We start from the raw sequence: 12390 nt of genomic DNA, 5'->3' as shown, positions 1-12390 counted from the left end.
AGTAATCTTCCTAAAGTTTTGTGGGAGCCTGATAAGTGTTTCTGGTTTGCACTCCTATGTAATGTGCATATGCTGTTACATACCAAAAACTACATTAAAAGAAAGTTAAGGTTGTAAAGCCAAGAACTCAGTACACAGGATGGAAGATTCTCAGGGAATGAATGATAGATGTGTCACGAAGGAAACCATCTGTAGAACTTTGTTTGTGGTAGTGTCAGCTGACAGTCAGGGCAGTGTGTGTGTGTGTGTGTGTGTTTCCGAGAGAAGGTTTAACGTCTGTGTCTTTACTGCTAGGACCGGGGTCCCGTCGCAGAGGGTAGCCAGCAGACCAATAGGAAGAGCTTATTACACCTCAGATTTTAGCTGCTAGGATGCAAAATCCCTTCACAGCAGGCAGCCTAGGAAAGACTGAGGGTATGTCTACACTACAAAGTTAGTTCGAACTAACGGACGTTAGTTCGAACTAACTTTAATAGGTGCTACACTAGCGCTCCGCTAGTTCGAATTTGAATCGAACTAGCGGAGCGCTTAGTTCGAACTAGGTAAACCTCATTTTACGAGGACTAACGCCTAGTTCGAACTAGCTAGTTCGAACTAAGGGCTGTGTAGCCCTTTAGTTCGAACTAGTGGGAGGCTAGCCCTCCCCAGGTTTCCCTGGTGGCCACTCTGGCCAACACCAGGGAAACTCTATGCCCCCCTCCCGGCCCCGGACCCCTTAAAGGGGCACGGGCTGGCTACGGTGCCCGTGCCAGGTGCAAGCCTGCCAGCACCCAGCTAGCAGACCCTGCACCTGGCACGGCACAGAGCCACCCACCCGATGCCCCCCAGCCCACCCCCTCTTGCCGGGACCAGGCTGGCGGCTCCCGGGAGTTTGCCCTGGACCGCAAGAGGCGGGCACCTTCCTGGGCTAGTGCGGACATCGTGGACCTCGTCCATGATCTCCGCACTAGGCACAGGAAAGTGGCCGTCTAGGGCAGGAGAGCTGCCAGCCTGGCCACCCAGGACCAGGTGTGCATGAAAATCAAGGGGGTCCACTGAGACCCCCGACACTGAGCCCTGAGCTTACAATGGCCGTCCTGGGTCAGACCAAAGGTCCATCTAGCCCAGTAGCCTGTCTGCCAACAGCGGCCAACCCTAGGGACCCTGGAGGGGATGGACCGAAGACAATGACCAAGCCATTTGTCTCGTGCCATCCCTCTCCAGCCTTCCACAAACTTTGGGCAGGGACACCACTCCTACCCTCTGGCTAATAGGACTCCATGGCCCCAACCTCCATGACTTTATCTCACTTCCCTTTAAACTCTGTTCTAGTTGTAGCCTTCACAGCCTCCTGCAGCAAGGAGTTCCACAGGTTAACTATTTGCTTTGTCAAGAACAACAACTTTCTCTTACTAGTTTCAAGCCTGCTACCCATTCCTTTCCTTTGGTGTCCTCTAGTCCTTCTTTATGGGAACTCAGGAAGAACTTTTCTGAATGCACCCTCTCCACCCAACCCCTGCTTTTAGAGACCTCTATCCTGTCCCCTCTCCGTCTCCTCTTTTCTAAGCTGAACAGTCCCAGTCTCTGTAGCCTTTCTTCATCTGGGACCTGTTCCCAACCCCTGATCATGTTAGTTGCCCTCCCCTCTCCCAGCCTTTCTCTTCCCCTCTCCCACCTCCTTTTCCCAGTCCCCCCCAGTTTTGTTCAATAAAGACAGAGTCAATGTTGGAAGAAACGTTATCTTTATTTTGTACATCAATAAGAAGGGGGGCTAGGGAAGGGTAAGTGGAAGGAGGTGAGGGAGGAATGGGGTACGAGCCCCCGATGGGGAGGACTGGGCTGGCTCTGCGGGCTTCTGGGGGTGGAAGCTCTCCTGCAGCCCCCCAATTACTCCCTCTCCCCAGATGGCAGCCTGCGGCAAGTGCAGCCGGGCTGATGGCCGAGTGGTGTGATGTGCCCAGTGTGGGCACTCAGGGCACTCCAAGCCAGAACTTCTTTGCAAGCGGGGCACCCCTTAGAACTGTGTGTCCGGGGTGGGGGTCGGGACCCTTTAAGCGCAGCCCTCGGCTAGCCTGAGACAGCATCTCCATGCTCTAAGTCCTCCTTTTATGCCCTGCCGGCACTGCTTCCGGCCATCCTTAAGCCCTGTCCAGAGTCCACTCAATGTGGACTTACTAGTTCGAACTAGCAAAACGCTAGTTCGAACTAGTTTTTAGTTCTAGATGCGTTAGTTCGAACTAGCTTAGTTCGAATTAACTAATTCGAACTAAGTTAGTTCGAACTAGCGCTGTAGTGTAGACGTACCCTGAGAGATGCCCCAACAGATCTGTCACCTGGGAGTGACACAAATCCAAATGCCCAAGCTTTTCCTATCCCTTATGACCGGCTGAAGTTCTTTTAAATTGTGCTTGGTTCTGTTACAGCAACTGAAGGAGTCAGGTTAAAGCTTAAACAGTTACAGGTTTATTAAAAAAAACTTATAAAAGCATATGGTTAAAATGGCTATTTTTCTCTTTCTTAACTGCTAGCAAATACAGATTTTAAAAATGGTTACAAAGAAAATAAAGATAGAAAATAGAAATAATGGTACCAAGTGACAGCTTAATCTTTAAAGAGCTCTAAGTCTATGTGTACACTTAAGACAAAGGACCACATCCAGGTACAATTTTTACCCCCTTCTGTGCCTCTCGACTCCAGTGTGTCAGGCCAGGGCTGGTCTCTCAATTCCTAGGAAAGACGAATACGAGGTGGGTGTCCCCTTGGAACCTCGGGAGATCAAACACCTAACCCGACCAGCAGATAGATGGTAGATTGACGCTCAGATTAAATGTTCTGCTGGACCCATCTTTATACCCCTGGGGGCCCGTATCCTCTTTCTTATCTTAAGATGCCAAATTGTACTGGTCCATTTTGTGGCGCCAGTTCTTACAAGCAAGTTTCAAGTTAATTTACACTTGCAAGAGACATAACTAAATTGTGAGTACTAGACATTTTTTTACTGGGCGAGAGATTCCTCCCCCCCCCCCCCACGGACGGCTGTGTGTTCGTATCAATATGGGTTAAGTCAAGGACACTCCTTGGCAACCTCTTGGTCAGCAATTGGCGTATCTCTGTTTACAGCCATTCACAGTCACACAGCCTGGGCCTTCTGCTCTGTGTGCCCTGTATGCTTCAGGCAAGCAAAAATGGATGTTACAAGGGGGGATCCTGTCTGGCTACAGGTAGGAGTTGTGTTGTGAGCAAGGCAGGGAACAGCAAAAAGAAAAATGATGGTATTGTCTCTCTCGAAGCTTAGTGAAGTCTCTTTCTCTCTCCGAATCCCCATTTGAAGCTGCTCCAGTCTGGATAAATATTTAAATAGGCATTGGAGCAGAAAAATTGCACCCTGAGTGGTCCATGTGTGTTCCCAAACCACCAGACTACAGTAAGTCTCTCTTTCTTTGCCCTTAATTTGACTGCTTAATTATTTTAAAATGGAACAGATTCAACAGGAGAGATCGAGAGACTCTTACATGAGACTGCCCCATAGCCCAGTGGTTAGGACATGTGTTTGAGAAGTGGCTGACCCTTATTTAAATCCTTCTTCACTCCCTCCTGTCAGCCGACGGTCAGGGCAGTGTGTGCGTGTGTGTTACACCCAAGTCTTCAACTGCTGAGACACAGAGTCTCGTTGCAGCGGGCAGCCTAGGAGGCTGGAGGGCACCCTGAAAAGTAGTTTAACGTCCGTGACTTTACTGCTAGGACCGAGGTCCCGTCGCAGAGGGTAGCCAAACAGGCTAACAGACGCCCCAGTGTGTACAGGAAGAGCTTATTACGCTTCAGATTTTAGCTGCTAGAATTTCATAATTCCTTCGCAGCGGGCAGCCTCGGGGAGACTGAGAAGCGCCCCAACTGAATTTTGCCACCTGGGTGTGACACAAATTCAAACGCCCAAGCTCTTCCTATACTATGTGTGTGCTATACGCCTAAGACTTTAACTGCTGAGACCGGGGGTCCCTTGCAGTGGGCAACCTGGAAGAGGTTGAAAGGCGCCCCAATAAGTGTACAGGGAGAGCTTATTACGCTTCAGATTTCAGCTGCTAGAATTTCATAATTCCTTCACAGCGGGCAGCCTCGGGGAGACTGAGAAGCGCCCCAACTGAATTTTGCCACCTGGGTGTGACACAAATTCAAACGCCCAAGCTCTCCCTATATCTGTCCCTTTATGACCGGCTGAAGTTCTTTTGTTTGTGTTCGGTTCGGGTACAGCAGCACGGGTTCAAGTCAGAAGCTTGACACGCACTGGCTTATTTATAGGAGAAAGAAAGAGAAAAGAAATAAAGAAACTTGGTTCAGTGTATATAGATATATATATATTTTATAAGTGAATGAGGGCACCCCACTTGTTCCCAAAGTTTATAGCAAAATCACCTTACCAAAGGTGATTTACAATAGAAATGAAGCAGTTTGACTTTAAGAAAACTATAATAAAGTAACTAACTTACAACAGAGAGATAATTAGAGTGTACACATAAAGAAAAACACATTGCAGGTACAATTCTCACCCCTGCGTTCCAGACTTGGCGTGGCCAGCGTCTTTCTCTCAATCCCTCGGGAAGAAGTAGGGCGAGGTTGGGCGTCCCACGGACCTCGGGAGACAATCAATACCTGCCAGCAGGTGTAGGTGATTGGAGCTCAAATTGGGTGGGCAACTCAACCCTCTTTATACCCCTTGGGTCACATGGGCTTCTTCCTGGTCTTAAGTGGCCAATCAGGAAAAATGGCTTTGAATGCCAAGTTTCCCACGAAGGGTGCAAAGCATAATTCACACCTGGGAAGATGCAGACAATGGGCACCTCTGGTATGTGATGGGCGAAGATTCCTCTCCCGAGACAGTGCAGGCGTGTCAATTACTGATACTAGCCATCACGGCGACGGGAGGCCTCCCAGTCGTCAGCTAGCCCATTTACTGTCTGGTTTCTGTTTATGGTAGAATAAGGGACAGGCACCACACCTGCGTTCCCAGGGCATCAAAGGCTGACTGCCTTTCTCTTGCTCTCTGGGGGGGGGGAAAAACAAGATGGGGCTCGTGGAAAAACAAGATGGGGTGTTGTGTCTGGCTACACCTCCCCCATCAGACATAAAAGGAATTGAAACTAGATTTTGCACCATCTCATCTGAGTGCTATAACCATTGAAGAGGAGCAGTAGCACCATTGCCACCTTGTCCCTCTGGTGTTTCTGGCAGGGTTTAGGACACACTCCTTTCATTGGCATCTGCTGTTGTCTAGCTTTGGCATGAAGCTGCCTAGTACGCAGGTGGATCAAGTTGTTAAGTGTCTAGTATTCCTCATTACCTGGACACCTAACTCAGGCTTTGTGAAGTCTAGTCATTTTCTATTGTTATATATCACAACACGTAAGTTCCTGGACTATATCGTAATGCCTAGCCCTATGAACCAAATAATGTTCCACAGACAAACTTAAAACTGGCATTTCCCAATTTTATATACAGAAGTGTTGTATATAAATCCAGATGTGTCTCTGAATAGCACAACTGCATTGCCATCCAAAGACTCAATGTTGGCTTTGAGACTTGCCCAGCCCTAGTCAGGCTGAGACTGAGAGCACTATTAAGTGAATGATTTAAACACTCTAACAAGAGAAAGATGATCATATTATTCCAGTGTGACTCCTGCTAGTGGTGAAAAACTGTGGGACCTATCTATCCAGGCCTCTACGTTTGTAGAAATTGAAGTACATGCTATGACTTCAAGGCACCCTTCTAAAGTTGAAGGTGAAATTCTGGAAAAAGAAATGTGTTAATTTTAGTTAGTTTAATTTATAAAAATGTGATCTTTCAAAGGTCTCAGAGCTGCCAAACTTTATTGTGACTGAGGAATCAAAAATGTCTGTTCTCCATAGCTGTGAATGTGATCGCTTTAATTTTGGCAACACCTGCCCTTTCCATATACGCTTATTGCCAGAAGTCATAGTTCTGACCGTCTCTGTATGAGGTAGTGCTAAATGCTACAATCTGAGACTAGCATATTTTGAGGCTACTGTGAGACCAATATGCAGGATAGGACTCAGGCTAATTAGATCACTGCTTCAGCTTATAACTTGTAAGAAAAAGATGTTTTATGCTTATGCCAGCCTTCCAAATAGCTTATCCACATTCCAGGCTATATGCCCAGCATCATCAAACTCCTTTTAATCCCTCACAAAAGGAGCCAATTTGTGTGTGCTCCCTGCATTTACCTTATGGCCTATAGAAGCACACATACTTTTCATTCACATGGAGGTCACTTCATACAGCTCCGGTAGTACAAAAGGACCTTAAAGTGGGCATTTGGTCTCTGATGCCAAAATATGAAATAGGGAGATGGGCTGTGGAGAAATGGAATAAAATTAGGTTTTTATGAAGGATGATTTGTCTCCTATACATATGTATGACACTGTAAGTAGTCTTAATTGGTCATGTGCAGCCTTTTCATTGATGGCTAAAGAAACACATGGTCTCTGTCATCACCCTGTTCTGCATGGTTCAGATAGTCTTTCTAGCATTTACACGGAGTGTCATCAAATGAAAAAAATCCCTCATGCATTACAGCAGGAAAGCTGTCACTCGCAGAATTGCTTGGACTTTCAAAACCTGGCAGCATAACATGAAAGGTTTTACACCCAACTTAAATTTGCAACCACCATGCAGGTGCTGTTACTGCTTCAACAGCCTTACTCCTGCCAAAAATAAGTGACCTAAACTTGGCAACGGGGTACACTCCCTTACTTTTCCTTGTTACACAACTGAACATCCTAAAACAGACACTGGATCACCAAAGCCCATGAGAGAACCCCACTTTTGTGGGTTTCAAAGCCACGTAAGGGATTTGGACACCCTGTCTCTGATCCATCAAGGTACTTTAGTGCCTAAACCCTCTAAACTGGGACTCAGCTGTCAGCCTTGGTTCCCACTGCATTCCACAGAACTCTTGCCAAACTCAGTAAACATCTAAACTTATTGGGCACCTGCGTTTTTAGGGTAAACATTCACAAAACACCTGTTTCTGCCTCCAGGCTTGTGCCCTGATGTCTCCTTTTAGGTGTCTGGATGAACATCTTCTCACCTAAGCTCGTGGAACGAGGTGTACAGATAGTTCGGAATGGCTTGCTAGTCCGAACTATCTAGCCCGTGCCGCGTGTAGCCGCGCGGCACGGGGTTCGAACAAGCCGGCATTTAAAAATGGCGCCGGCCGGCTTATGCAAATAAAGCCCGGGAAATTCAAATCCCGGGCTTCATTTGCACGTTCGGTATGCATACATTACCCTGCTAGTTCGCACTAGCGGGGTAGTGTAGACATACCCAGAGTGATTCCTCCTCAGATAGAGGAAGTCTGCCCATGTCACATACAGAGCTCAATTTGGTAGCTGTGCCCTAATGGATAGGGCCCCATTCAGCATCAGGCAGGAGTGGGTAGAGTACAGGTTGAAAATCTCTCAACCGGGCCTTTCAGGTCTGGCAACATCTGTGGTCTGGAAGGACCAGAGAGTCCCAGTATAGAGCTAACGTCTGGGAGCCCTGCAGGCTGAAAGAAGAACGAGAGCCTAATGCATGGCCGTAGGGCTTCCCAGCAGGGCAGAGCAGTGGCAGCCCAACAGGGCAGGGCACATGGTAGTGGGGCTGCTTAGTAGGGCAGCAGGGCTTCCTGGCATGGCAATAGAAATAGGGGCATGGAGGTGGCAGGGCTGCCAGATGCTGCACTGAGAGCCCGGTGGAGGTGGTGAGACTGCTGGATGCTGCAGTGGGAGCCCAGTTTGAGTGTAGGCAGCCGGGCTGCCCAGCAGGACAGCGGAGGTTAACAGGGCAGCGGGGGCCAGTGAGAGGGGGGGACTGGCCATGAGGCTGGCGGTGGAGGGCCTAGTAGGGAGGTGTTAGGGGCCCCCCCCACGACTGGGGTTGCCGCCCTCATCAGGGGCTTCATCCAACCCGCTTGGGCCTTGGCCCGAAGCGTGATGCCCCTTTTTAGAGGTAATATGGCCCACTTGCCTAGTCCCAAAGTTCGCTGCCCCTGCAGTAGTGGAAATATGGCTTCACGGCCTAATCCTCAACACGCAGGCCCAGATGCCTAGTCCCAAAGTTCTTTATCCCCACTCGCCAGGGTCTTGGGCAGCAGGGGTAGGGGGGCCCAGGCCCTCCCTCTCCACCGGGCCCCAACCCAGGGCTCTATGAGCGGCGGGTGGCTCCCACCACTGGCTCGATGGGGGCTCCTCCCTGCAATGTGCTGAGCCCTCAGGGGCTTTTCCAGCTCCCTGCCCTGGGTCGCTTCCTACCCCCAGCCCCCGGCCCGCCGCGGTCCCACCTGTCGGCGTTGGTTGGGTGGCTGTAGCGGCACTTCCCCAGTCGGCGTCGGGGTTGGCCGTGTCCGGTCCGGTGCCTGGGTCACGGGGGGTCGGCCGGCGGCTCCGGCGTTGGGGCCAAGCCCGGCTGGGGCCTGGCAGCAGCGTGTTCAGTGGTCCTGGTGACTCCCTCTCCGACAGTTGGTCGCTAGCTCCAGCCACGGTCTGCCCCTTCTGAGCAGGCCAGCAGCCTTTTATATCTCTGCTCCCCTCGAAGCATGCCCAGTAGGGCTGTGAGGGTGTGGCTCTCTCCGCCCCCAGCACCAGGTGGTTTCCCTGGGCTTGAATGTGGGGCGGGGCCGCCCCGTCACAGGAGGCCAGAAATGACATCCTCTGGTCTGGCAAAATCCATCATTCAGGACCAGTCAGGTTCCAAGGGTGCTAGACCGGGGAGGTCCAATCTGTACTTGTTTGGGATGTGGCAAATCTGGGTTCACTTTCTGCATCTCAGGAGAGTGATCTAACCAGTGCACTACTGGATAGTCTGATCTAGGGAATCACTCCATATCCCCTGTGGAAGCTTTTCCTCTAACCACTGGACTACAGAGTCATTCTTTCTCTTGTAATCACATGACTCAAGGGTTAACCATCCGCCTGCGAGGTGGAAGACCCAGGGTCCAGCCTCCTGCTCCTATATCTTTAATTATTTACCTAAGTCCGCAGGAGAACAGCTTCAGCCCAAGAGATTGAGACAGTCTGCTGTAGAGTTCCCTCATAGCTCAGTGCTTAGATAACTCTCCTTAGGATTTAAACAGGGGTCTCCCCATTCTGTCAGATGAAGGCATAGAGCGTGGAGCTTCCACAGCCCAAGCAAATGCTCTAGCCATGGTGCTAAAAGTTATAAGGTGGATGGTAACAGCTGCACCAACATCACCACCAGTCCTCGTTCCTGCAAGAGGCTCCTGCATTGCCTAAGTCCAAGTGGTTCCTCCTCATTAAGCAAAGTAGGACTTAGTACGCATCCTCTGCTCCCATTGGTTTGCTTAGGTACGTCTATTGTGCGGGGCTTATTTTGGATCTTATTCTAAGGCACCTTTCTTTCCCCATTCATTGTGTAGGGAAGCTAGGGGCCTAACTTGGCTTTGTGGGTTCCTGTGATTTCTCTGGTCACCTAAAAGTTAGGCACTGTGACGCTCTACATCACAACACCGAAATCCCCATGTAGATCCCATTCTCAGCTTCCGTTCATTGTAATGTAAATTGGGTATCCAAAAACTCTAGGGGGTTCTGAAAAGTACAAGCCTCTATACCTCTTCCAATTACATTTAGGAGGTGGTAATAAAAATCACTTGCTTGCTGTGATTGAAATTTTATTGTGCTAACATTTTTTTCTCACAAGGAAATAATGTAATTAGATAACATTTACACCAAACATTTGGTTCAATGACATACATACATTCATAATTTTAGGAAGAAATATTTAAACAAAAAAAATCACATCATTTGTAGTTTTTCATAACTCTTCTGATAAAGTAAAAAAGTGCTAAAATAATTATGAGTTGATCAGGGAAGACACGTTGATATACATGCATGCAACTGTGACAGTCATCCACCTGGCATGACTGTGTTTTAGTTTTTGCAAGAAAATTGAGGTGAGGATAGAAAATCTCTCTTTCTTTTTCCATGGAAGACTACCACCTTGCTCTTTCATGGGTGTCTGTTGTGGTGGTGAGCATCTTTACGTTCACTTCTTTATGAAATGGGATACTGGGATAGCCAAACTCTTAAGCAAGAATGTAGGTGAGCAGCTGGCTACCTATGGAGATCAAATTTCTCTGCTGAAGGCAGCTATTTGAACAGCTATTTTTCTGATGTTGTGTTCTTGTTAGAGACATATACCCTTGCTAATCCATCTTTTTGGTTGAAGTAACATCCAAAAATAAAAAACAGCTTGTGTGAGCCATTTTCTGTTAAGAATAGAAAGTGCTGCTGTCAAAGAGTGGAAAATAGTTTCCCACATTAGGATCAGAGAGCAGCCTGCTTATGTAATAGGTCAAAAACAGATCTTACAAATGAGAGTAAAAGTGTCTGAATGCTCAGCTACAGTGCAGATACACGATACAGCAATCTTCACAAGCATTAACAGGCTCAGTTGTTAGAAAAAATATTTATATTTCTGGTGTACATGGAATTAAATGGGAAAATGTAAAGAAGATTGCTGCTACACATCAGAATCTAGCATCTGTGATTCAGAACTGAACTCCATTACTGTTATCTTGCAAATACTTTTTTAAAAGAATCGCTAGGTTTGTGGAGGATGTAACAGTGATGACTATGCCACTATTATGTATTTCTAGTAATTCACAAAGACAAACCTGAAAAACAAGAAAAGATTGAACGGAAAGAACAACCAAAAGGTAGGTGTCCCATGCTTGAAATGCATTCATCCCACCCCTCTTCTGTCCAGAATAGCCTCATCTGTTGACCTTCAGTTTTCATGGAGGGAGGAAGTGTAATGAAAGATGATCACTGGGAGAGGGGAGATTTTAAAGGACTTTGGGGTGTATCCGTTACCTGTATGGTTTTATTTGACTTAAAGGCTAAGTTCTTCTTAGCACATGTGCAACATGGCTCAAGTGGCATGCAATTAGGATTCATCACTGAACCTGTTCCACTCATTGTGTCATGAGCTTTACCCTCCCAGGCCTACTAGGGGTAAGGAGTGTGATATGAACACCGGTGGACTGTTGGATGCTTTATGTTGTATTTTAAACTTATAGATTACTAGAAGATTTATCTGGCATTGCTCAGGTCCTTAACACAAGTATTTTTTTCATTATGTGAACCACTGTTCTGGTTTGGGGCTGGGGATAAGGGCTTAAGTATGCAAGCTGCCAGGGACAGAGGACTACCCCAGCCCTCTTACTGAAGCAGCTTGGGGTAAGAAGTGCCTCTCCATGGCCACTGCTGCTCCAAAGTCAGTACCGGTGGGGAAGGGATGCTGCCCCCAGACTGCAGCAGGTCCTGGTTCATCTGCACCCCGCACTCCCCACCCAGAGTGAGGGATGCAGCAAACTACTGTCCTGGGCCCCATCTCTGGCCATTTGCTGCTCCCTGTGGTCATTATACAGTATAACTATCCCTGCTTTCCATTTCATATCCCCTCTGCCCAATGCATTCATTATATTGCAGAGCCCTCCCTTTCTGTTTTATGAAAAGCAATCCCATCCCAGGCACATCCCATTTTCCTGGCACAACCAAATCCTCATCTTTGCTTTAAGTTATGATAAGAGGAAGCTGTATGCCAAATTTGGTGCTCCGAGCTCTTACCGTTTAGAAGGAGTTCTTAGACAGACAGACAGACAGACACTCTCAAATATATGGTAAATACTAGCACATATATGCTATCTGTCCAGGATGGTGATAGCAACTGTGAAATGGTCAGGGAGATTAGAGAGACTATTAAAATAAAAACTGAGCAATAACAGGGATTTCAATTATCTCAGTATTGATTGGGTACATGTCACTTTAGGACGGAGATGGAGAGAAAAAATTTCTTGATGTTTTAAAAGACTGTTTCTTGGTGCAGCCTATCCTGGAACTCAAAAGAGGAAAGATAATTCTTCATTTAGTTCTAAATGGAGCACAGAATCTGGTCCAACAGGTCAATACAGCTGGACCCTTAATAATAGTGACCAAAATAGAATTAAATGTAATATCCCTATGGTGGAGAAACCACTACTGCAACCCATCAAAGCATTTATTTCCTGAAAGGGGTGCTAACCAGAAATAAGGAAGTTAGTTAAAAAGAAATTAAAAGATACAGTGCCAAAAGTGAAATCTTTGCAAAATGCATGGACACTTTTTAAAGACACGATGATAGAAGTTCAACTTAATTTAATGTGTATATCCCCAATTAAAAATCATAGAGGACCAAAAAAGTGGCACTATGGCTAAGCAACAAAGTAAAAGAAGCAGCAAAAGTAAAAAAGGCATCCTTAAAAAAAAAGGAAGTTGTATCCTAGTGAGGAAAAAAAGGAGCCTAAACTCTGGCAAATGAAGTGTAAAAATGTAATTAGGACAGCCAAAAGAGAAT

General features: G+C 47.3%; 1 protein-coding gene across 17 annotated transcripts in view; it reads left to right on the top strand.

Moving 5' to 3' along the window:
- TRDN (triadin) overlaps window positions 1–12390 on the top strand; it is a 313306-nt gene that overhangs the window by 103148 nt on the left and 197768 nt on the right. For all 17 annotated transcript variants that reach the window (XM_089777236.1, XM_089777234.1, XM_075924089.2 and 14 more), the window contains exon 7: window positions 10652–10711. In XM_089777236.1, the coding sequence (XP_089633362.1) occupies window positions 10652–10711 (60 nt within the window). The remainder of the gene's footprint in view (window positions 1–10651; window positions 10712–12390) is intronic.

Source organism: Pelodiscus sinensis, chromosome 3 (assembly GCF_052426305.1).
Source record: "Pelodiscus sinensis isolate ZL-2025 chromosome 3, ASM5242630v1, whole genome shotgun sequence".
In the NCBI taxonomy this organism is placed as follows: Eukaryota; Metazoa; Chordata; order Testudines; family Trionychidae; genus Pelodiscus; species Pelodiscus sinensis.
The sequence above is the reverse complement of the archived record's forward strand: the minus strand, read 5'-3'. Positions and strand labels throughout refer to the sequence as shown.